This window comes from Anser anser (genome assembly GCF_964211835.1).
Source record: "Anser anser genome assembly, chromosome: 5".
In the NCBI taxonomy this organism is placed as follows: domain Eukaryota; kingdom Metazoa; phylum Chordata; class Aves; order Anseriformes; family Anatidae; genus Anser; species Anser anser.
The window spans coordinates 50,786,092-50,811,344 of record NC_139725.1 but is presented as its reverse complement, the minus strand read 5'-3'; the positions used below and the strand labels follow the sequence as shown (position 1 = coordinate 50,811,344).

At 42.9% G+C, this 25,253-nt stretch overlaps 2 protein-coding genes across 5 annotated transcripts in view; one reads left to right on the top strand and one right to left on the bottom strand.

Annotated features, from left to right (window-relative positions):
- BTBD7 (BTB domain containing 7) overlaps positions 1 to 12,577 on the top strand; it is a 57,182-nt gene extending 44,605 nt beyond the window's left edge. For all 4 annotated transcript variants that reach the window (XM_083839829.1, XM_083839827.1, XM_083839828.1 and 1 more), the window contains 4 exons: positions 585 to 774; positions 3,692 to 3,870; positions 5,585 to 6,013; positions 7,688 to 12,577. In XM_083839829.1, coding sequence (XP_083695955.1) covers positions 585 to 774; positions 3,692 to 3,870; positions 5,585 to 6,013; positions 7,688 to 8,503 — 1,614 coding nt within the window. In that variant the 3' untranslated portion in view covers positions 8,504 to 12,577. The remainder of the gene's footprint in view (positions 1 to 584; positions 775 to 3,691; positions 3,871 to 5,584; positions 6,014 to 7,687) is intronic.
- A 1,448-nt stretch (positions 12,578 to 14,025) lies between these two features.
- Positions 14,026 to 25,226, bottom strand: UBR7 (ubiquitin protein ligase E3 component n-recognin 7). Its single transcript, XM_083839832.1, has 11 exons — positions 25,007 to 25,226; positions 24,085 to 24,218; positions 23,737 to 23,797; positions 22,091 to 22,186; positions 21,248 to 21,301; positions 19,928 to 20,033; positions 18,317 to 18,501; positions 17,681 to 17,812; positions 17,117 to 17,279; positions 16,378 to 16,439; positions 14,026 to 15,585 (listed from the first exon to the last, which is right to left on the bottom strand). The coding sequence occupies exons 1-11, from the start codon at positions 25,175 to 25,177 to the stop codon at positions 15,493 to 15,495; spliced, it is 1,257 nt and encodes a 418-aa protein (XP_083695958.1). The 5' UTR covers positions 25,178 to 25,226; the 3' UTR covers positions 14,026 to 15,492.
- Between the last annotated feature and the right edge of the window lie 27 nt (positions 25,227 to 25,253).

The window sequence follows — 25,253 nt, the reverse complement described above, 5'->3', positions numbered from 1 at the left end:
AGCTGTTTTACCTTAGAGGAATGATTCTTGTTTTCTGTCTGGTGACTGTACTCCTATTCAGTTTGATTATAGGAAAAGGCAAAAATTGCACATAAGTGACTTGTGAGTTATTACTGTCTGTTAGCCTCTCATTATTTGGGGGGGAAAAAAAAAAGCTAAATGAGAACCTTAACCAAAAGCGTGCATAGCGCAGATCTTTCTATTAAGACATCTGAGGGAAGCACACTTCATTTTGAAGGCAGTGTCTTCTACTCACTGTCACAGAATTGACAAGTATAGGTAATAATCCTCTGAGGGAGAGTCCAGAGGGTCTTGTCTTGAGAAGGATACTTCCAGCCTGACAGGTACAAAACATACAAAGCAGTCTTCCCAACCTTTATTCCCCTGACTGCTGTTAGCTCTGAAAGCCAACTCTAGTGGTGACTGGAAAATGGAATAGAAAATGCTGTGGAAAAGCCAAATACAGTGTGGGACCCAGTTTAGACCATTGTTAGGCTTGTGGCCTTGGGGCTGTGTTTGCGGCAGCTCCTGGTGGGTATGAGTGCGCAGTGCCTTCATGAGGGCTCCAATGGCTGTCGTTGCAGTCGGTCCTGGACGAAATGATGGTGGAACAAACCGATCTCGTTCGCTTGCGGATGGTCCGAATGTCCAACGTGCCAGACACCCTCTACATGGTAAACAACGCGGTGCCGCAGTGCTGTCATATGATCACCCACCAGCAAGTTACTGCTAACCAGTCCAGTCCTCCTTCAGTCATAGCCAACGAAATCCCAGGTGAGGCTGCTGGGTCACTTGTAATGCTGCTTGCTCTCAAGGGAGTGAGTGGCTGGGGGCTCTGGGGTGGGGGAGTGGATGTGAATAACTGAATATTATGGTCAGTCTCCTCAGAGAGGGATGCTTCATAGATTGTGCTTCTTTGTACCGTGCAGTAGTTCTTTTTGATTTGGTCTACTCTGAAGAGATTAATTATATACGGATGGCATGATAAATAGGTAAAAAGTAAGCTAGTGGAAGGGCTTTTACTTTAACCTGCTTTGACTGAGTGATTTGGAAAGCCTAGGCATCCATTTTTAGATCAGAGCATCACATCTAAGTAGATGTGGATCAGTTTAGGAGTTTGTAGAAAAGCAGAGAAGATGACATGCCATCAGAAGAATGGTCTGCTTCTTCCCCCTGCCATGCACTTCCCCACTGCAGTTCATAAGCTCTTTGTATATCTGTGGTGTCTCCCTGCAGTCAGCTATGTGGAAGGAAGTAGATAAACTATTCTTACAGTTGGCTAGAGCCAGGACAAAATAGGAGGCTTAAATTGCAGCAAGAGTATTTAAGTTGAAGTATTAGGAAGCTGTTTGGTTAAGCACTGCAGTAAGTTTCTAGAAAGATTCCTGGAATGGTTTTGTTCTACTTGATTGGTTTTTGTGATTGAGGAGGAGACTCGATAAAGCCTTAAGGAAATGTCTAAAGACTTCCATACCTTGATTTAAAAACAACAACAATGAAGTATTTGTTCAGGGACCTGTTACTGTGGCCTCTCAGCCGTGAATTAAATTATTCGGATGGTTTTCCCCCTCTACAGAAAAGCATAAACATACTAAACACTCACCACCAATTGAATCTGAAGTATTTCATCGTTACGTGTGACTTTGATAACATTTTACTAGATCTTAGTTTCTGGAGAAGCTGATAAAGGAAACAGGTTCTCAGAGGTCTCTGATATTTTGCAAAAGTTCTCACAGTCAGGAAGAAAATCTCTCTGGGGGCAGTGAGGCATCTTGACCAATTTGAAACTCTGCTGCACGATGTAGTACATAGGAATTATTGCCAGTCCTTTGATTTGGACATGGATGCGGGCTGTGAGCCTGGCCAGTAGTTGGAGCACAGGTATTGTCTGGTAACTGCCTGCTTTGCTTCATTCTGTAATTATGCAAAAGAACTGATTATTTTGCCAGTTGCTTGAGGTGGGAAGGGTAGATGGGGGCCAATTAATTTGAGGAGATTGAGTCATATACAAAACCCTTAACTTGTACAGAAGTCCATCCCTGAAGCACAGATGGTTCACAGGAGCTGTTGAAGGGAGAGTCAGGCAACACCACCTCCTTGCCCCTTGAGCTGGGCTCTTGGAACAGGAGGTTCTCTGCAGCTTAGGTATTCTCCATGTCACTTGCATCTTCCTTGTACTCACTGCCCATAGACTTGATTTGCGTGAAGGCTGTTGGCACCTTGTCCTGGTGCTCCTGTTGCAACACTACTCTGAAATGAGTTAAACCTCTACTGAAGTCTGTGCTCTACTTTGAGGCTAGGTTCTGCAGGTAATTGGGTTCCTTTTGGTGCTTTCCAGTTCCAGTTTGAATTGGAAATCCTACAACTGAATTGCGTGTGTGTGTGTGTGTATATATATATATAAAATCTATTCTGTATGTTTCGCGTGTAAAAACAAAAAAAAAAAAGGATTTGAGAAGATGGCATGTTTTCATGATAAATTTAGATAACTTTTATAACCAATAATTTGGAGAACTGAGTTAAACTTCTCAAATCTTTTTTTTTCAGTGTTAGGAAAATGCTGGGTATAGCAAAACATTTGATTGCTAAACTAGGATTTCTAAGAACAATTGAAGTGTGTGGAACATAAGGTAGAAGACTTACTTCCAAGCCTTGAAGACAGGGTAGAATTGATCTGTGTTTTTTCTTCATATAGGAACTCAATTTGGAAATATATATGTGTATATATATATATATCTTGCATTACTTAGATATATTTCTTGTACCAATATAAACTTTATGAAATTGGGAACAGTTGTAGTTGCACGGTGTTGGGTTTTCTCCTTCCGTGTGATGCAAATGTCTTTTCACACTGTTCTTGCCGTCCGATCCACTTAATTTTTATGAGCTTTCATTATGGACATCTGGTCGTGGTAATATATAACCCTTGTAAAGCTGGTAATGGATCAGATGCCAGGACTTATGTATTCAGATATTTGGATTTGTCTTCTCTCCTGATATGCATATTTTCCTGAGGACAGAAAGACCGCAGAGAAATATCATTCATCATCAAACAGCAGCAAAAAGTGGCATGAGAAAGTTTTGCAATAGCATAAATACCCCCAAATTATATATGATTTCCTTTTGGAAAGGCTTTGTTTAATGATTTCAACATGGCTGCATAAAACAACATAATTTAGCAGGTTTAGTTTGGCTTAGTTTGTATAATTTTTTTAGAATTTACATACTGGTATTATGGTCTTGTGATTACAGAATTCCACTATAAGTATGAAGTGGATGCCAAGAAAAATCAATGAATTCTTGGCCTGTAGTATTCATGAGGGAACAGTCAGTTGTTATTTAAGATATCCTACCCCCACCTCAAATCATAAAATTCCTGCATTATAAGGGGTTTGAAAAGAAGGCTGTATTTGTGGTTTACTCTAGCAGAAGCTGGAAAAATGGTGTGTATCTTTACCATGAGTATGATGTGTGCATCATCCCATGTGCCTTACCCCATAATGATGCTCCAAGGAACACGTACAAGTCAAACTTTTTGGCAGAATGTTTCTTTAAAAAAAAAAAAAAGCTTAGTCAGCCCGATGTTAGATTTTCCTTCAGAATTAAATGTACCCATTGCAGTCGGACTTGGTGTCTCACAGTTTGAAAAGTAATCTGTTGTCCTTAATTCCATTCTCTGCCGTCCCTCCAGTTCCCAACCTCCTTGTCGTAAAAGAGATGATCAAACGGCTGCAGGAGCTTCGTCACACTGAGCAGGTGCAAAGAGCGTATGCTCTCAATTGTGGAGAAGGTGCCACAGTCAGCTACGAGATTCAGATTCGTGTGCTGCGGGAATTTGGACTTTCCGATGCTGCTGCTGAACTTCTGCAGGTAGGAAAAGTTGCTGTAGTAGGATCACAAATGCTTTGATTCGGGTTCTGTTCTGATTATGAGCTGAGCTGGATGTGTAATCAGCAGTAAAAGAGCTGCTTCATGCACACGCTGACCAAACACTGTTTTGAAATGCCTTCAAAGTTTAGAACTGTCCAGGTGCAAATTGCGCTGAGACTGCTGCATTTGATTGATGTGATTTTAAAAATGTATAGGTGTAACGTATAAATATTTTTCTCAAAAGTTGTTGCCGTTAATGGTGTTCTGACTGCCACAGATATTTGGGAACAAGGTTGAATCTTGGATTTAAAGTAGATTGAGATTAAAGGGTTGTTTTTGTAAGTAGGATAAAACAGTTTTTAAAATATGCTGTCTGATTTTTCAAGGAAGCACCAGAAGTAGTAGATTTGTTTTTAGCTGAAGGCCCTTAAAAGCTATTTTTCTAGGAGACAGAATGTCGGTCTTTCCCCTGTTGAAACTAGGTTTTGAAATGTTACAAAATCAGAGTTACGTAATCATAGTTACTCTGATTTAGTCAAATATTTGGCAAATAGTTTTTGTACAATATCTGTAGCATACAAATGAGGGCATTCAGATACGAATGACTCGTTCCTGCTAACTTCCTGAGATCCCAAATGTGTGACCTCTCTTTTGATTTTTTTCTTAACACTTGAATCATTAAGATGTGAAGAAATAACTCTGTAAAAAGAATGCTGTGATTTAACTGACTGTGTAAATGGTGTGTAACTGGAGTGCACAACACAGAATCACAGAATGGTTTGGGTTGGAAGGAACCTTAAAGATCCCCTAGGTTCCAGCCCTGTGCCTTGGGCAGGGACACCTCCCACCAGAGCAGGCTGCCCAAAGCCCCATCCAGCCTGGCCTTGAACACCTCCAGGGATGGGGCATCCACAGCTTCTCTGGGAAACCTGTGCCAGGGCCTCACTGCCCTCTAAGTGAAGAATTTCCTCCTTAAATCTAGTGTAAATCTACCCTCTTTTAGTTTTAAAGCCATTCCCCCTTGTCTTATCCCTACACCCCGCGACAAGTCCCTCCCCAGCTTTCCTGTAGCCCCCTTTAGGTACTGGAAGGACGATGTAAGGTCTCCCCGGAGCCTTCTGTTCTCCAGGCTAAGCAATCCCACCTCCCTCAGCTTGTCCTCACAGGAGAGGTGCTCCAGCCCTCTGATCATCTTTGTGGCCCTCCTCTGGAGTAATTCTCTAATACACCCATGCCCTTCTTGTGTTGGGGGCCCCAGAGCGGAGCTGAATGTAGTACTCCGGGTGGGAGTGAACGTGAGTGAACATGAACAGCTCATATTCCTTGTTAAGGAGGTCATAAAACAGTCAAAACATAACTAGGAAACTAGATTACTTATTCTTAAATCACATAGGCCTTTTTCTCCCGTGACTCAGTAGATCTGCATAGGATGTATCAGTTCTGGGAAACTGGAATAACCTCTTCTGTTTTTATATTACTGTGCAGCAAATTGCATTTGTTGGGCAGCTTTTTCACATAGTGAACCTGATGCTTCTTGTGTTTGAAAAATAAAATTAGGCCATGGTAGCTGTAATGGCTTTGAGCTTTGGCTAGGTTTTCAGTGGCACAACTAGCTTGTTACAGAGCTAGAAGATTTAAAGTTCCAACATGTGTCAGTTTAGGAGATTTTTCTGGCTGACTTCCTACTTTTTGTTACTTTTTTTTCCCTTTGCAGAATCCTCACAAATTCTTTCCTGATGAGCGATTTGGGGACGAAAGCCCGCTCCTGACAATGAGACAGTCTGGACGATGCCGCGTTAACAGCACTCCCACTGCAGAAACCATGTTTACAGAACTGGACTCTTTTGTGGCCTTTCATCCTCCATTGCCCCCTCCTCCGCCTCCATACCACCCACCAGCAACTCCTATTCACAACCAGTTCAAAGTGGGCTGGAAGCAAAGGGTGCCAAGTCAACATCCCTCGCGTTCTTTTTCTTACCCTTGTAATCACTCACTGTTCCACTCCCGAACAGCTCCCAAAGCTGCGCCACCCGTCTACTTGCCCAGCGTGAAAGCAGCACCTCCAGATTGCACTAACACTACAGGTCTGGGGAGGCAAACGGTGGCTGCAGCAGCGGCAGTGATGGCAGCTGAGAAGCAAGTAGTAAGTATTACGAATTCTCCTCCCCATCTCTGGCAGGTTGTAGTAGCCTGAGAGGAGCTGGAGAGCAATCTTGTGATGAGGTAACAGCTTGGTTAAAACAGCATGCTGGTCAGGAGATTCTTCTGTCAAAACCTGTCATCAGCCTTCTGCATCTGAAAGGCAGGGTTTCATCCCTGGGAGACGAATGCTCCAGGGGCAGGAGTGGTTTTGGAGGGGCAAATAGGTCTTGCAAAGCTTCTGAAATAGCATGGTTTGCTCCACATTAAAACAAAGCATAAGTGAACTTCAGTAGTGGACTGCATGCTATAACAGTAGAAATATTGATGATATCTTGGCTATTTGCAGGTAAGTAGCCCTGAACTAATCAGTTGTGTGTGAAGGGAACCTGTGGAGAATGGAAAGGTTTCACATCAGTGGAAAAGATTTTAAAATGGATAGGCAAGCAGAAATTGGTAATTGCAGATATGATAGTTTGTTGCAACATTTAAAGAAAAACATAGTTACTGAACTACAATATGATGCAATGAAAACAGTGAACTGTAACAGATGATGAACCAAATGATAGCTTTGAAGTACAGGAAAAGCTAAATAAAGAACTTAGTAATCATTTATTCAGTGAGAAAACTGTTTCAGTGTACTGTTCTGTCATACTGAAAACCTGCTGTCTAGGTGCAGGTTTGATCTGGAGTTCTGAATGGAAACATGATTTATCTTTTTCTTTAGCAATTGCCCTAAATATATCGCACTACTGCATTTCAGGTTAAAATATTTAACTTGAACAAACAATGGAAAAAAACAAGTCTGAGTTGAAGGATTTAATTTGTAGTAGAAGTCTCTCTTTTTCTTTGTCAGTGCAGACTTCAGAAAGGAAATGTTATAGAGATGTTTCTGTGATAGTTGATATAAATTTGAGCTTGTTCATCTATAGCTTAGGCAGGAGGGCACAGCTCACTGCTTCACAGTAGGAATATGTTGCCTAAAATGTATTAAAAATAGAAGGAGAAATAAACGTAGTATAGATGATATTTATGTTCCTTAATTTTTCTGCAGTGTGTGAGTTACTAGTAGTTAATGCTTACTAAAATTGCTTTCATTAGAAACGTTAAATACAAGTGGAAGTTAACTTTTGTATCTGGAAGACTAAATCTGCTTGTCTCATTGCAGGTGTAGGGAAAAATGGCAAGCTACAAGATCCATGCAGTTTGTGGATCTTGTCAGCCTTGTAACTGGTGCTCCCCAACCCTGAGGCTAGTGCAGATACACGTACATATGATTAACTTGTTTTAAAATGCAAGCTGAGGGGTTATATCTACAGTGAGGGAAAAAAGTGTTTCATTGTCTTCCCTGCACTGAAATTCTCTGCTATAACAAACCATTTATGTTAGGTTCTGCACTGAGCACTTAGTAAATATAACACAATATAACGCGTTTAAGAAGGGACTCCTGTTGTGGCACAGCCACTTCATGAAGAGAAGAAGAGGTCTTAAGCTAGCAGGAGGGTGGAGGCTGGAAAACACGTGTTCTTTAAACAGTGTAGAAAACTTGCTGGCTAAGGTTAGTCTAGGTGAAGGTAGGTTAAGAAAATGTCATTGTGAATTGCAGGAACTGTGCTAAATACGGTTTGTGTTTGGCTTTTGCTTTTTTCCCCATGGACCTATTTCTTTTCTTTTCCAGTGTACTCAGCCCTTGCTAAACGAACTGATGCCAGATATTGCAATGGGTGTGTCAGCAATGTCTTTAAAAGACAGAAGGTTACCCGAGCTCACTGTCGACACAGAACTAAGCCAGACGGTTACAGAGGTAGGGCCCGGTCCACCCCAGCACATTTCATGTATTCAGAGCAGACACATGCCTACTTCTCGAAAGAAACATGCAATAGAACAAAAACTAGATGCTCGAGAAAATCAGCAGGAATATCCTGACTTCTATGATTTCTCTAATGCTGCATGCAGACCTTCCACTCCAGCACCAAACAGGCACAGCCCTTCGCCTTCGCAAGGCATATATTTTGGCCCAGATTTGTACAGCCACAATAAGGCATCACCAAGTGGCTTAAAGTCAGCTTATCTACCTTCCCAGATATCTCCTAAAAAGCAGGAGGATTCTAGGAGGGAATACCTGCTCTCCCAAGATGGGCATCAACACAGACAAAAGAATGAGCCAATACACCTCGATGTCTTAGAACAACCTCCCCAGCGGCTGGACTTGGCGTTGGCTACCCAGGAGAATGCTGGTAATGGCCCAGTTCACATCAGGGGAAGAACAAAAATGGAAACTGATTTAACCTACGGGCTAACCTCCAACAGACCTTCGCTCTCTGCGTACACCTCTGAAGTGCAAGAAGAGAGACCCAGCAGGAGACTGGCAGATGATGAGCCATTGGAACATGGCACGCAGAGAAATGCAGATTTGGAGAGGGAAGATGCAGCAAGCAGAGGAAGGAGGTCTCCAAACAAACCAGACTTCCTGTATAAAAAGTCTGCTCTATGAAAGCAACCTCCACTATTTCTCTGTGCCTAAGAGTTGTATCCCATTCTTTGCAACTTCTGGCCTGACTTCTGTCAGACAAATTCATTCATGCCAGCAGATAAATTCAGCTTCATACACTTCTTTTGTACATACATACATCGCTTTGTTAGAGACAGCATGCTATCGGTTTTTTAATGCTGCTTCTGGTTTTATTTTGTGGGAACCTTTTTTTGATCAGATTTAATTAAGCCTTTAAAAAAAAAAAAGCTGGTACCTTTTTTCTACAACCTGGTAGCATTTTGCACCTGTACATCTATTTTAGTGTATTAGTTTTGTACTAATCTGTTAAACTTTATTGTCACATTTAAAGGACTGTATTTTCATACTTTTTGCATTTTCCCCTTCACCTGCCAATTCCCTATGTGCATTGGGTTGCACATAATGAAATGTATTTTCTTACGAGATAGTAACAATGTGTTTATTTTTTAATTATAGGAATTCCAAAGAACAGCACATCAAAATACTACATTTTTAGTTTAAATTTTTTTGTTTAGATCAGAAATCTTCCTGATTTTTATGACTACGGCAAGAATCCAGGCTGTTTTGTTTGAGAAGTTCTGGCAGCTGGTCTTACCCTTATATAGCAAGCCCACTCCAAGAATTACACTTGGGTATTTAAGTGTCCAGGGGATATTTAGGAGTCCAAATTCCAGTGAAATTCACCAGGATCTGACTTTCTGATTCTGTTTGCTTTGTGGTTCGCCTGTGACCACGGAGAATTTCATGATCACCCAAAAGCACTTATTAATTAGCCAGACTCGAGTTGTTCATTTGACCATGCAGAGGTAAATCTAGAAATACTGTAAAAAGGATAGTAATAACTTGTTCTTCCAGCTACCCCTGCGTGGGGGTAAGTGAAGACTAGAGCTGAGGATTCATGCTAAATCCTGACATGTCAGGAAGACAAGGCATAGTATCTTAGGCTGTTGCCTGAATGGTAGCTCTCCAACTGGGAGGGTCCCTCTCCGACAGAGGTGCTGAGGTGACTGCACATTGCCTTGCTTTCTCCTGCCTATGATTTAAAAAGGGCTTCACTCCTAGCGATGTCGTTCAGTGTTCCTTATCTGATCTGAAGTGTTTCTGACTTCGTAGTTGCCGCTGTTCTGTGAACAAAATCAAAGTGAAGAGTAACTGCTCTAGCACTGTCAAACATGTGAAGCTTTAGCACTCTTAAATTACACTTCTCTTCTCTGATCTTGCTTTTTTTTTAAAGCACAGGAATGAGATTCATCTATTAACATGATATGCAGAGGGAATGTGAAGATTTTGGGCTGGCTCCCTACTGCTGGGTTGAGATGAAACAACACAGCTGTGTAACGGTTGTAGTTAAGTGCATCCTTAATACCCAGTGTACAGTTGTTATAGCAGCTTCGTTGCATTTAGGATAGGGTTCTGATGCCACTGCAGTGTAGTGATTACTGGTGAACACCTGTTTGTTTGTGGTTTTTTAATGCAGTTTCTATAACAAAGGATTTCCCTGTAGTTGAAAACTAATCCTAAGTGTGATCTAAGAACTATATCGAGGTTAGGTTGTTCCCTACAGTTCAGAATGCCTAAATACTACTTAAAAGAGAAATCTTCTGCAAATTTACTTGTAGCTGATGGCAGTTCTTCTTACCCACCTTGTTCCATTAAAGCATGCAAGGCCTGACAACAATACCATTTTACTGAACTATATTGAATACTGCATTTCAGAACTACCAAATAGCTTGTAGATAAACGAAGATGTGGGTTTGTGGACCAATAAGTCATAATGTCTCCTACATGCTTACATACATATGCCTCCTGCTTCTAGGAAAGCTCTGCAGGCACTCCTCTCGCGGTGCAGCCGTAAAAGGCACGGTGTAGGATTGGAGGAGAAACACAGCTAAGCTGCACAGGTCATGTAAGTGTGTTGTGGGTGAGGGAAGATGTGTGTTTTTTTCCTCCATTACCCTCTTTTAAACTGCTTTTTGACCACGGTCAGAACGAGCCCTGGTCTCATCACCGCTGTGTGTAACTGGTGTGGGACTGCAGTGTAAAACAGTGTTAAATCCAGGAAGGTATTGGGAGGAGAGGGGAGGGGAGCAGTGTTCCTGTGGGTTAGGGACTGAGGTTCATTGGATTTATTCTGGAGATCCGAGCACAGTGCTGTCTTACTGTGTAGCTCTAACCAGACACTCTGGTCTCTTGCTCATGAGCACTAGAAGCATTAGTTAGCGTCACACACAAAAGGAAGAAAAAAACCTCACTGCATTTGCGTCATATATATATGTTGGTAGCTTAACTGCTAAGAAGTTGTAGCTGTCCTCAGAAGACTTACTGTTCTGAGTAACTTATTTTTACCTGAAATTTATAAATGTACTTTCAAAGGAAACTATTTTTACTCTTGGTTTGATGTGGCACTGTGTGCCTGAACTGAGATGGGGCTTGAAGTCTACAGATTTAAGCTTAAAATTTGTGGGGACGTGGCTGATAAAGACTGAAAAGTTTTGAGGTTATGGCTTGAGGGAAATGATGAAATGGTTTGTCTTTGGAATAAGCTGGTGAGAAATGCCTTTCTGGGGCTGGGGGGGACATGCCTGCATTTTAGGATTCAAAATTGCTTCTGAAGTCTCAGAAGCAGAACAGTATTAAAAAGAATGAAGTGTTTAAAAGTAGGTTCAAACTAGAAGGCAAGTCCTTTTGAGGCCACACAGACAATCAGGCCATTCAGACAATCTGTTTTCACTTGTATATTTTGAGTTAGGAAGATGATAGCAGCTAATGGCAGCTGATTTTGAGTGGAAAAGGATTTGTTAAATTACTGGAACTGTATTTTTGTAGTCCAGAGTAGGATTTCCTACCTAGTTGGGCATGGAGGGAGGGGAGTGAGACCATCTTTATTCTTCTTCATGGAAGCATTAATCAGAAGGCTAGTGTTCATACGCTTCTCGTGTAGCACACACGTAGCTGTGCTACCTGCTACTTTTTGTTCTCTTTCTACTGAAACTTTGGTGCAAAAACTCCTTGTTTACATGAAGCACTTTCTGATTAGGCTGGAAATTAACATCCTTTCCTCCTACAAATTTGATGGAGACGATGGATCAGTGACTGTATTTTGCTTTAGGATAGAGGTATGGACATCATGTTTTCTTGGATGAGGAAGAGTTATGCTCCTTCTTCTGTTAAAGAGCTCAGACTTTAATTTAGTGAGCAACATGCAAAAACTTCTTATTCCCCTTTTCCCTGACCCCTTCCTCTTTTCCTTAATATATCGTTGAATAACTTAATTCCTGAAACAGATTCTTCCTTTGAAGTGTTTTACTGTTCCACAGAGTTACTGTAGTTGTGTGTTAATAACTGCTGTGTTGTTTGGCAGTTTCTTGTTATGCTTTTCATTTCTGAAAGCGAAGACTGTGGCCACCCTTACTTGTAAGCCTTGGGTTTTGGTCTTGGAACGTCCCAAATGTTTGTCTTTATGGATTTCCTTGGTTTGGGGTTTTTTGAGAGAATACACATGCTGTTTGAGGCAATGTTAGTTCTTCTAATAATTATATGCTTATGGTAGAGGTGGTGCTGAGCTCTGCTCAATACAGGGAGCGGTTGAGAGATGAAACTGTAAAACCATATTTGGGGTTTCTGTAATTATCTGTACTTCCAGAAGGTAGCTCTGCCTTCTGCAGTGTCACGGTTCTGTTTCTTGTCCTTGTGTTGTTACTGGTATAAAGTCAAGTGCCTTCAATGCTAAAGGCTCAGAAAAACTTTCTTAAACTGACTTCATGTCCTATGCAAGTGTTTTTTCTACGACCTGCATAACCAGTACTTTGTAAAACTTGTTTACGCTTCAATTGTACATAGTGTTTTTAAAAAAAATAGTATTTTTATTTAGGTACCTCCAAACTTGAATTCTAGTCTTGTGTGATACATTGTAAAACAATACATTTCTCTTTTGAGTACCATTACAGTTGTACAAAGGTTTTCACTGGTTCTATTTTTCTACTGTTGCTGAGAAGCATGTAACACTGACTTTATCCTACGTATAGTTGGCATTTCAAATAAATGGCTTGTATAGAAGACGCGTGTGGCTGCTTCAGTTACCTGCTCCCGGCAGCCTGCCCCAGCAGTGCCCGAGCGGCAGCGTGGCGTGTGGTGCTGGTGTGAGCTTTTCTGTCTGACCTCTGGGCTGGGGGGCAGGAGTGATGAGACACGGCCCATAAGGTGCTCTGTAACAACAAAGGCTCTTAGGAAAAAATGTAAGTTTTGTCATTCCTTCTCAGAGGTTGGACTGGGTGATCTCGGAGGTTTCTTCCAACCTAGATAGATGATTCTGTGATTCTGGGAAAAAAAAAAACCTCATTAAAAAGTAAAGCACTTCTCTAAAATAATTCAGTGAGTTCTGGCTAGAGCCTAACTGGCTATAACTAGTCTGTAACAGCGTTCATAGATAAAGCAGCAAGCCTTAGCCTTGCTCTAGAAAATGTTTATTTTCTCAGAGCCAAAGACTAGTTAATAATTAAATACACAGCATCCTCTCCTTGACTTGCAGGTATCCTGTGTCAGCTGAATCTTCGTTAACTGTTTCACAGGAACAACTGTTTCATGACTTCAGAGAGATGACAGAAGTTTAGAAGTGTCATCCAGCAGCAGCAGATTTTGGCTACGCTCTCACTTTGATGTGCAACAACAAAATGTTTTGGGTGATGTCCTGGCAGAAAGGGGGAGGAAGGTAAGGAGCGGGAGTACTGTATGAGCGTAAACACTAATGGGCATCCCTGCAGAGCCAGGAAGATGGGGTTTAAGGGCAGTTTCCTAAACCAGAAAGCTGTTGGTGGGGGCTTTGTGTTCACTTTGCAATAGCGTCCTCACTTCAATACACGGATACCCAAGAAAGGGCAATGCATGGCTTCAGTCTGGACCTGGTGCGAAGCTGTAGTTGCACCAGTTGTCCTGGAATTTGTATGGTTCACATTTCTAAAATGTACTCCCTCTATGCACGAGTGCTTCAATTTCTCGGGTACACTGACTGTGGTGTAAGTGGGTGTTGCTGTAGGTAGTTGTGCTACACTGTGGTAGGTGCTCTGTGTGTGGTGGGGGTGGTTTTCTCATATATACGCTAGGAAGAGAACAGCAAAACAGTGAAAACCGAGGGTTTCAGTTCAGGGTGATTTGAGCTTAGAGCTGGAACTGAGGACAGCGCTTGTCTCTGGCCACCTTCTACCTCCACCAGTTTAATGAATTAAATGTCAAGAGCCGCCAACCAGGAGCCCCGATCCCTTCTGCTTTTTCTCCTGCTGAAACGTGTACCCGCACACAAGATGCCAGCCCTGCACAATGAAGTGGGTGAGAGCTGGAAGCAAAGATCTAAGAATACCGGGTTTGGTTTGGCTCAGCCCCTGTCTCAGCCTCCCACAGGTATCTCGGCCAGATGGCGACCGTGTAGTCATCGCCCTAGTTCTGTTGGGCTGGATTGCGGATAAAAATAGAACGCCAGAGCAGCATTTCAGAAACCAGACGATGCAGACTGAATGATTGAACAGTTCTTTATTTCTTAGTTAGATATGCAGTTACAAGTCCTGTAACAACTGCTACAAAAAAGCACATACAATACCCAGAGTTAAGTTTAAAAGCAACTAGTCATTTTGCATGGAACAAACCAATTGACCGAGCCTTTATGCTAGAAAAAGCTTCTGTAAATGAAGTAGTCAAAAACAAAAGGGGGAATGATAAACGTGTGATTTTCTTCTAAAAAGTCTCATTAACATGAATAGTTAATGAATAAGCAGAATAGTACCCCATGGCAAACACATCCTCCAATTACAGAAAGCAAGAGTTAAAAATTATAGCTTTCTTAAAGCAGGGTTTGGGCTTTGCGAGTAAAGAAAACAAAAAAAAAACCTACATTAGGCTCAAAATAACTTATGAAAAATCAAGATTTAATTGCAGTTAACTGTAGCTTCTTAAAAGTCAGTGAAACCTCCTGTTCCTTGATTATCACAGTGATTATAAAAAGATCATCCATTTTGTACTGTACAAAATGCCAGGCTGCTGCAGTGTTTGCAGGAACATTTATGAAGTAGAACAATTTGAAGTAGGCCAGTTTTTAAAATGAAAGCACATTAGAAGTCCTCTTACAAACCCCTCGATGCTTAATTTGTAATTTAGTACCTCTTCCTAGATATTGTTTATAGTCTAACAAGCAGATAACGTTCATGTGACAAATTTTTGCATGTAAAACATCACTGTACAATATTAGAAACAAAGTTTTTGAAGTTACAAAAATGGATACAACATGTTGCTGCATCAAGTCCAACCTCTGATTTCTCACTTTCCACCTGCTCAGGGCGTACCTCCCCAGCAGAGCTGCTGCGCAGAAGCACAGTGCTACTGAGTTCACATAAGAACCGACTTTGAGAATGCAGTTTCACCCAACAGGATTAAAACCAACAGCCATCATCACTACCTCATGCCTGCTTTACTTTTTAAGGACCCATGCCTCCCTGCAGAAATAAACAAACTTACTTTGTGCAGGGAGCAACTGCCAGTCACCCCAACCAGAAGAGATGACACAGAGCCATTCAGAGCAGGAAAGCAACGCCCTCCCGGCTTGCAGAACGCAGAGCGTGCCCCACACCCGTGTTTTAGGACAGAGGAGAGCTATAAGCACTAAAAGTAAAACAGGTCAAAGGAAAAAGGGAACGAACAGTGGCACGAAGTTCTGTCAACAAGCAGTCCTCCCCCTTGAGATGAGGGGGAGGACTTTCAAAGAAATACAAACACAGACTGATACTGAAATCCATATAAAAGCAGTGTACCTGTTCAGAACACAGTTTATGCGCTACAAATAAAGGAAATGAGACAAAATGAAGAAGGTGGAGGCAGTTTCTTGAATAGCTGGATTTTTAGGCGAAGCCCAGTACTAAAAATGCCTCTTCTGTTTGTCAGTGAATATTGTTTTCCCAGTTGTCCTTTCAGCCTCAGAACTTCTCCCTCTAACTACAGTAGTACTGCATCCTGTTAGTCCGTCGTCTTTTCCGTGACTGGAATTCTTCAAAGAAGTGCTGAATGTCTTCTCTTTTAACAACCTATTGCAAACAATAGGAAACTGAAGTTGTGGTACAATAACCCAATTAAGCAGCCTCTTTTTTTTTCTTAAATGTATTCCATATGTAATGCACAAAGCATTTAAAAGTATTCTGAAGTCTCTGTGATAGAGCTAGCAAACCAGCTTTCCTGTCTTACCCCAAGGAAACGATTAATGCCCAAATTCCATTATAGGAAAATACAGAGAGTGAAACAAGCTACCCAGCGCTAAAACAAGCACAGAGAGCAAAGCTCCTTGTATTTTTAATGGGTCTGGCTACTTGCTTTGATGATCAGAATAATTAACACAAAGCAAGATTTGACACTCGCTTCAGACACAACAATGCATCTTAGAATGGCGGTTCAGTAAAGCTGGGGCTTAATACTGAGCAAATAAAATGCTTGTGTTGATTAATAATGGCAAGCAACTCCTCACGGAAAACAACCAACAACACTGCCAATATTTAGTCCTTAAAGATTGAATTTTATCTAAGAACAAAGATTAAGAGCTTTATTCCTGCATACTTTTCCTAGAACAACAAAAGTTTCATTGAAATTTGAAAACAGCTCTCAGCACTTTATAGACAGATTTCTGTAAGGTTCCTGTTTTTTTTCTCAGCACTGCCATTAAAGAAATACAATTTTTAAATTCCAATTGAATCAGGAATGTCTCATTTCTACAACAACTTCAAGAGACAGAAAAAATACAACAGTGTTGTAATACCCAATACCCTTCAACAGTATTTTAGAACACCTTCTGGCAAATTGTGCAAATTCTGCAAGTTCCCGCTTACCGTTCCCTCATCTGCAAATCTCCTGAGATAGTCAGTCAGTTCCGTCTTTAAGTCGTTGTATTCTGAATGGGGAAGCAAAGGCAAGGGTAAACACACAAAAAAATAAATCGAGCTTTAGTTTAACATTGGCTCAAGAAGACAACCTGCTGCACTTCCTCTTGTCATTAGTTAGATTTACCTGAGAGAAATCTAGGTTTGAACTGGATTTTAAAAAAATAAAGAAGTGAAAAGCAAAACAAGTTTGGGAAAACAAGAGATGCCTAATAATTTATCAGACTAGCCTCTGGGGTCTGAGCATCTGTCCAGCTAACCTTCATGAGAAATGTACTGAAGTTCAGTGTGCTCTGCAGAACAGGTGCCAAGAAACAGCCTTCACCCCAGCTTCACATCGACCGGCACTCCCCCCAGAAAACAGGAGACAGCCAAAACAACAGAAAAAGGTATAAAATTTAAGCCAGTGTAAGTTAGTGTTTAATTATTTAAGTCAGAAGAAATTACCATCAATACCATACCTACGATGTTAAATAGGAGAAAAGTTCCCACACCATCTAGGTAAAGTCCAGAGAGGACAAACTTCTCCATAGTAATACTGACCGAGGTTTGCAACCTGTCAGTCTTCTACACACTGATTTCAAATTATTTTTGAAGTAAACTGCAAGACCTGATAGTAACCACTCATGGTCAGCTGTTCACTTAAAACGCTAAGGCAGATTCTGAAAATGAATACTTTTATATTTACCACAGATGAGTTCTACTTGCTGAACTCTGTTCATGCTGTTCAGGGTGTCCATTAAAGGATCTCTCCTGTCTGTTTCTTGGTCACTGGTACCTTTGTTTTCATAAGCCAAGACGGTGTCATATTCATCTGTCAGGAACTGGACTTCAAGTTCTGAATACATTTTCTGGAAAACAATGCAAAATTTACTTTTAAGTTACAAAACTTCTCAGATACAGATGTTCTCCCCCATTCCTTCTTTGCATTCAGTATCACAAATAACAACAATAAAAATAATTAAGTTTTCTATCAAGCATTTCAGCCATTCCCCCATGACAACTTCCAAAACAAGACTGGCTTTAAACAGCAAAGAAAATACATATGTTTAGAAGCCCCTTCATGCTGCACTAATTCCAGACGATCCAGTGTGCTTCTTTACGTCAGGTGGAGGGATATTTTTAGGTGTTTATATGCAAAGTAAGAACGTTTTCACACAATTTTTATCTACAGGCTTCTCTTCCAAGATTCTTTGGGAGCTCCTCCCTGCCTCCCCCACTTCAGCGTTTACAATGAAGAGGGAATACATACCAAACAATCTGCACAAGTGCATAATTTGCTTCTCCAGTTTGATGGCCAAAAGGTGGCAGTATCTTTTTTTAAAAATTGCTTGCTCTGGAGTTCTTTCAGCTTGCAGACTGGTTCTTCACTCTTGGTAACTATCTGAATTAAAACGACAGTGTTCAGTGCTCTACAGCTTCGAATAGACACAGTTCTTTCCAGCACGTCATTTCCTTATACAAGATTTTTCTTTTGTCTCAGATACAATTTCATTAAACAACCTATATTACTGTTCCATTCGCATAAGGATTCTGATGTGGTTTAGCAGTTTCCACTGGATGTATAATAAACTATTGTTTTAGAAACGCAGTTACAATGCCTAACAGCACTGTAGTAGAACAATGGCACCTCTGCGTAAAGGCCAAGCGGCTGGGGTGTGGGTACCCCAGCTGCAAGCAGCTGTTACACCCCATCCCACCTACTTCTACAGGCACGTTCCGTAGCCTGTGCTGTGCTCCACTGAGACCACATTTAAAGTGTCAGCAACTGAGGAGGAACACAGATGGAAAGCATTTACCCCCCCACTGAACCTCTACAGGAAGAGGTGGGTTTTGCTTCATGTACCACTAGTACGAAGACGTATAAGACAAAAAGGCAGCGTTTTACCTCCACACAAGTAGACCCAGAGCTAGTGGATGGTTCATTGAACTGTTCTGTTTGCTTCTCCTCCTTTACTTCTTGGTGTTCTACTCCACTCTCTTTTTTTATTTCTTTCTTCTGTTCTTCGCTTTCCTCAACATTCAGGACAATCCCTTCATCTTCAAGAGAGTTCGCTTTGGTCAATGCAGGAACTAGAAGATGCACACACAAGTGAAAACACCGTGCCAGCAAGTACAGGGTACTACAAACATTCCTTCTGCTTTACAGTGCAGCATTAAGAACACCTGGATTACCTCACACACTGCAGGGTCCTGGATATATTCTACAGCTGTCCAAACACACAGACCTATGTATGAAAAGAACCACTTCCTCTTTCACCACACTCTTCTTCGCCTCTCATACTCATTCTAAAACACTCTGCTTCCCAAAATCTAAAACCTAGGAGAGGGAAAATGGCATCACAATTTCAGATAGTTCTCTACTAATAAGCTTGTGCTTCTTGACACTCCTTGTTCCTGTTATAGGTTCAGCAGCTGGCATGCACTTTTTGTTGACTTTTTGTTGGAGTCCTTCATTTTCTCCAGATACAAGTTTAAAAAAAAAAAAGCAAAACAAAGAAACCCCACTTTTCTAAACATTTACAGACATCTTCAGCTTTATATATGGTTTTACAAGAGAAAAAAAATAAATAGCTCTTTATCTAAAGAACTGTGCATTAGTAACAATACAGCGTACCAAGCACATCACTTCCTCAAGCGTTCAGACCCTCTGCTGCGTATGTTCTTAATAAGCAGAATTTACAGTTACATAATTTCAGCTGAATCCTTCTTCAGCAGCTCTGCTTTTACCCATAAAACCTTTTGCTGATGATACTCATTTTAGTCAGAATACCTGAAATGTGAAATAAATCCTACCAAGTAAAATTAGCAGTAGTCACGTCTATCAGTCCTAGGCACACACAAGTGTTTTTATCTCCCAGTAGTCTGGGGTGACTCAAGAGGCAAGTGATGCATCTCAGTAAAACAAACTCCGTGACAGATTAACTATACTAACCACTTCCTTACATAAAAGGAGTGTATGTTCTGATGCCAAGTCATATCTGTTTGCTGTGACATAGCTAGTTAGAGAGCACACACCGAGACGCCTGGTGTGACCGCAGAGACACGCGTCCCGAGCAGAGCCCCAGCTCCATTCAGATCAAGGTTTTACACATTCCTTTCAGGGCACTCTACCACTGGCTCTTTTCTGCTCAGAGCCTCTTAGACTCAGCTGTTTTCCTTACTGCTTCCCTTAAGATACCTCTTCAGTTCTTTGATTCAACTTAGAGATGAAGTTCCTTGAGACAAGTATTAAATCCGTATCAATCTAGGTGCTAGCACATCTTTGATTAAATAAATCAGTAAGCACTATGGAATTAAGATTTAGAAATCTGAAATGCCTTTTTTTTTTTTTAAACAGAACAGTTACTGCAGCCCTGCCTGTTCCACTGCCGCAGGTGATTGTCCAATATAATGAGTAGCATTTCTCCAACCACTTGAACAGCATAATGTCATTAATCAGCCAACTATGAGAAACATACTAATGAAACATGGTCTCAGCTGAGTTAATTTTCTTTACCTGCTAATTGCGGAGCATAGGCCCATAGGAAATGGCAGTGATTCATGCAGGCCTGGCATACCATTTCGTGGAAGTCTCCGCTCTCAGGGGGAATTGCACCAAGATGCTGTCAAAAGGAAACAAGGACACAGCAGTTAAACGTTCACTGCAAATTAGCAGATTCAACTCCAGCTTTAGATGAAGTAAAATATCAGCTGCCACCGTATTTTCAACACAAGCATCTAGTCCTGCTACCTTTCTGCAACAAATATCAGCGTAACAGACTGGAAAGAGTTGACCAAATGCCAGGGGAAAAAAAAAATCTGTCTTCACTTACACACCTTGTTTACAGCCTTTTAGTCCTTGTATACATCCAGAAACCTCAGTTCTATCTTTATCTCATTTCGAAACATTATTCTTCTAAACATAGTCCTAAACGTAGCCTAGTAAGATACTACCACACACTTTAGACACGTAAATGACTTCCTTAAATATAAAAGATCGTTAAGCCTTCATATCATTCACATACTGGGATTGAGAAGAATTAGGCCCCAAACCTCTACAAACCAGTGAGAGATATTTAGGCAATTAAAAGCACTTACCTACTTTGAGAAAACTTTCTTACAAAGTTCACAGTACGCAGCATAATATTCTTAATATATACATTTATAAAAAAGAATCCCATAGTGTATCTACAGAACCTATAATTGAAGCCAATCATCCTTTTTTCTTCTTTGATCCTACAACTTCAAACACTTTGCTTTCTAACAATTCACGATGGAATTTCACTCATGCCCTTGAAGGCACAAGAGGCTGAACCCTTAATGCTCATGCATTAAGTAGGACACTCACCAAAGTGCTTCAGCTGCTTTTAAAAGACTTCCCTGAAGTTTGTAATCAGGAACCAACAGCGTAGTTTGTTCCTTGCTATTTAAAGTAGCTACAGTTTAAAAAGCATTCTTCTGAATGAAGAACCATTCAGACAGTTGATAATGATGTGTCTCAGCAAGAATCTTTTTCTCACTGATTTGAATGATTAGAATTTTCCAATTAAAATAATAACTTCTCTAACAAGAGTCTCCTTGTTCTGCAGAAGGAGCCTTGAAAAAGGTGGAACGCTTCCTAATTATTATTTTTTTTTTTGACTGGATGGAGCAGCAGTTCAAGATTAAAGATTTAATATTCCCCTGCATTAAATGAAAAAAAAAATACCCCAGAACATACATTATCATCTTTTGAGAACTACAGCACAACTTCCCAAGTAAAGATTACCATACAAACTTACCTGATGCTATTTTATTTCTATGCAAATGGCAATTCTGCTACTTATAGTTTCCTTACCCTTCCATGGAACCAGTCTTCACAAACTATGCACTGGATCATTTCATCTGGAATCTAGATGAATGGTCATGTTATTAGCATTGCTGTCAACCTGCAGAATCTTTCACAGGGCTCAAACTGTAGTATTATGCGAAGCCTGCTCAAGTGAACTGCATTTCCCTCCTTGCCCACCCACAGTGAGCTGCCAGTAATAAGCAGTTGCTGCTTTCCTGAAGTTCAACGGCACATGTAATTCATCATACTATCAAGGCTATGGAAATTCCCAGTTATTATTACAGGACTAGTTTTCCCAGTAGAGCAAGACACTCTCACACAAAAGAGCTAGCAGAAGGTAACACGGTATTGGTATCTTTCTTCCTGTGGACAGAAATGCAAAACCAGGCAGCTAAGCAAAAGAAAGATAGCGAAATGCACGACATCACCAGGTTTACACAGGCATGCCAGAAGCCTGACTGAACTGTCTGTAACACAGTATAGTAAAACCTGATTTGTTACAAATCAGTTACAGCATTTATAGCCACTCATAGCATTTCTCAAGACAAGGAGAAACACATCTTCTAAGGCAATTGTGTAACTTGAGAAAGAACAGAGATGACTGTGGCAGCATTTTTTCCTAGCAATGGTTTGTCTTCTTTGTCTGTCTTTAAGGCATGAATAACTGCTACTATTTAACAAAACATGAGAAATTAATTACTTCATACAGCACATCACATCAAAAACTGATAGGGAACAGAAGATTCTTAAAGTGAGATCTTCCCTGAAACGCAGCTCAAGGACCACCCTTTGCACGTTCTGCATAAATACCGTCCACATACGGTTACTACTAGATTTTGCATTTCTTACCTCATCATCAGGATCAGGATATGGTCTTTTACAAGTACAGTATAAGCCATAGAAGTTGTCATTGTACTTATTTCCTGAATTCACCTTGCCTTTTTCCTAGAAGGAAAGGAAAAAATTGTTTCAATATACAATGCAGTGAAAAAACAAGACAGAAAAAATGGAAATCTGGAAAAAAAAAACAATTCCTGTTCTACTTTACTTCCCCAAAGCAATCATTATGCACATCAGCCCAGAGATCTAAACACAAAGATATTACCCAGAAACACCTACACCATCCAGCGAGCAGAAGGTAGGGCATACAAGGAATACTGAAGTTCCAAAGGGAAGAGGAAAAACACATTCTGTATTTGTAACAAATGTGTTAAAATCTGTGGTGTTCTTGAGCTACTGCTCATCTAAAACTGTTATTTTCAGAGTTTTGATCACCAATCATGCGTGCCTGCTGCCACTGCAGCACTGGCTGTAGATTTCCCATGTACCTTTCCCTTGAACTTTTTTTTAAAATACCCACACTACGATCCAAACCCAACTTTGTTTAATCCTACCACTGAGTTTACACTAATTTCTTGTCATACAAGCCTCCCTCTATGCGAAAGGATGATCCGAATTACAAAACAAGCTCACTGAACCCCAATCACAGGTAATCCCATTCCTAAAAGCAGTTAGTACAGTGCAGCCAGGGGACTTCAGAACTGTTGGTAGTTGCAGCCTCAGGCCACGTGCAGAAACGGCTGTGGCCGTTTACGATGTTCCTGCGAAACGCTCTGTACCACCGTGCAGAGAAGGGAGGAACAGACGACGTGAGCGCCCTGCGCCCACGAGGTCAGCAGATGAACAGCTGGATGCCGAAACGTACGAATGGTTCTGCACTGACCCGAGGGAGGAACAACCACAGACCCACGTTGATCACTCCAATGACAAACAGAAACACCGCAAAGTTGTCACAGGCATCTCTGCACAGATCACCTGACTACGGTCCTCGCCTTACTAGCTTCTGGATCTGTCCTGGCTCCACCAGGCCGAAATGGGCACACACAAAACCACCTGCTGTTCCTACTTTTAAGTGTTATTACCCTGGAAACTGCCCTGCAGGCAGGGTATGCGTCTTTCTCCTGCTGCTTCGCAAAAAGATTACCAACTGCTTAACGAGTGCAAACCGCCCAGCGAGGATGAGAGCACAGGGGGCTTAACAGAGTGAAAAAACTGCCCATTGGGTGACAACCCATAGAATTTACGCTACAAAGAAGGGAAGGGAACCATCCTTTTGGTGGCAGCACAGTGTTAAGATTCCATAAAACAACTGTGAACGCTGCACCCTAAAAAGTCCTTTGAAGCCAGCTTAAAGCTGTTGGGACTCATTACCACAGGCACCACACGTTTCTGGCACTACGCTGGCCACGGACACAGAGCAGCTGCAGTCAGGGACGATGAGCACCAACAGCTCCACTCCTCTGTTCACACAGCGGGGTTCAGCCCTCTGGTTCCTCAACTGTTTCACCTCCTGCTGCAATATTCCCACCTCATTTAACTCGCTGGGAAAAACAGCAGCACTGCATGAGCCAGCACTTGCTGCGGCAAGCCACCGGCCTTCTGAGACTTCCGAGTGACTTTAATTCTGCATGCAGGAAACCAAGGCCTCGACTCACCGGGAGCAACTTGCACTGCAAATTCTTGAACTTGCTGTTTCCACAGTCACAGCGGAAGTTCCTGGGAAGGAGAACAGAGCGTTTCAGAGGTCTGATCTGGCGACACCACCTTATCTTTTGTGCACATAACAACCCCCAGCAGCTGTTTGCCGTAAGAGCACTCTCACAGCCCGCCCAAGCAGGAGGGCCAGCTGAAGAGCCGTGCAGCCTTGCCACCCCCCCCACAGCACTCCCAAAGGCCCGGCCTGCTGAGACGAGCCCCAACCTCCTCCCGGGCCACCCTGGAGCACCCCCTTTCCCCTGGGGCCAGGCCGTAAGGGGCGTCAGAGGGCTCCCCCCGCCCCATACCTCTTGGTGTAGAGCTCGAAGAGGCGGTGCGAGCCGTGGCACTCGTAGCTGCACGCCAGGCAGATGCCGGCCGGCTCCGCCCCGGGCGGCGTGCAGGTGCTGCAGGCGTACAGCGCTTGTCGCTTCACCGCGCCCTGCCGGGACACAGCGGGGAGAGAGAGGGGCTGAGGGGCCGGGGGGCTATGGGGGGTGTGGGGCCGGGGTGTTATGAATCACAGAATTTGAAGGGACCTCACAGACCACCCAGTTCTGAGCCCCTGCCACGGGCAGGGACACCTCCCACCACCAGGCTGCCCACAGCCCCATCCAGCCTGGCCTTGAGCACCTCCAGGGATGGGGCACCCACAGCTTCTCTGGGGGTGTTATGGGGGGTTTTGGGGTGTCATGGGGGGGACTGAGGTGTTACGGAGGAGGGTCGGGGTGTTGTGGGGAGAGGTTTGGGGTGTTACAGGGGTTCAGGTTGTTATGGGGATGTTAGGGTGTTACGGAAGTTTTGGGGTATTATGGGTGTTCTGGGATATTATGGATGGGTTTGGGTGTTATGGAGGGTCGGGATGTTATGGGGGGGTCAGGGCATTATGGGGGTGTTACGAGGGGGTCGGGGTGTCACGGGACAGGGCGCTATGGGGGAGGATAGAGTGTTATGAGGGGTGGGGGTGCTATGGGGGATCGGGGTGCTGTGGGGCAGTGTTATGGAGGGGTGTGGGGCTAAGGGGGTGTTATGAGACTGGGGGGTTGTGGGGGGCTAGGACGTTATGGGGGCAGAGTGTTAGGGGGGTCGGGGCATTATGTGGGTGTTATTGGGGAGGCTGGGGTGTTACGGGGGGGTGAGGGGCTACGGGGCAGAGCGCTACGAGGGGGTCGGGGCGCTACGAGGGGGCGTTATGAGGGGGTGTTATGGGGCGCGCGGGGCCGGCCCCACCTGGGCGTAGCTGCACCGCTCGTGGTCGCTGCCGCCCAGCACGGCCCGCGCCTCCTTCTCCAGCTCCTCGTTCTCGGCCAGCACCTCCGCCAGGGACACCACGGGCTCCTCCGCCGCCGCCCCGGCCCCGGCGCCCGCCCCGCTCCCGCCGCCCTCCGCCGCCGCCGCCATCGCGGGGCCGCGAGCCCGAGGCGGGAAGCGCGCGCGCGGGGGGGCGGGGCGCGGCGGGGCGGGGCGGGGCGGGGCG

Coding starts and splice junctions, on each gene's coding strand:
- UBR7 (XM_083839832.1), bottom strand. CDS start 25,177: ATGGCGGCGGCGGCGGAGGGCGGCGGGAGCGGGGCGGGCGCCGGGGCC. Junction 22,187..23,736: donor TGCAGTGCAAGTTGCTCCCG/GTGAGTCGAGGC, acceptor CTTTCCTTCTAG/GAAAAAGGCAAGGTGAATTC. Junction 20,034..21,247: donor AAGACTGGTTCCATGGAAGG/GTAAGGAAACTA, acceptor TCCTTTTGACAG/CATCTTGGTGCAATTCCCCC.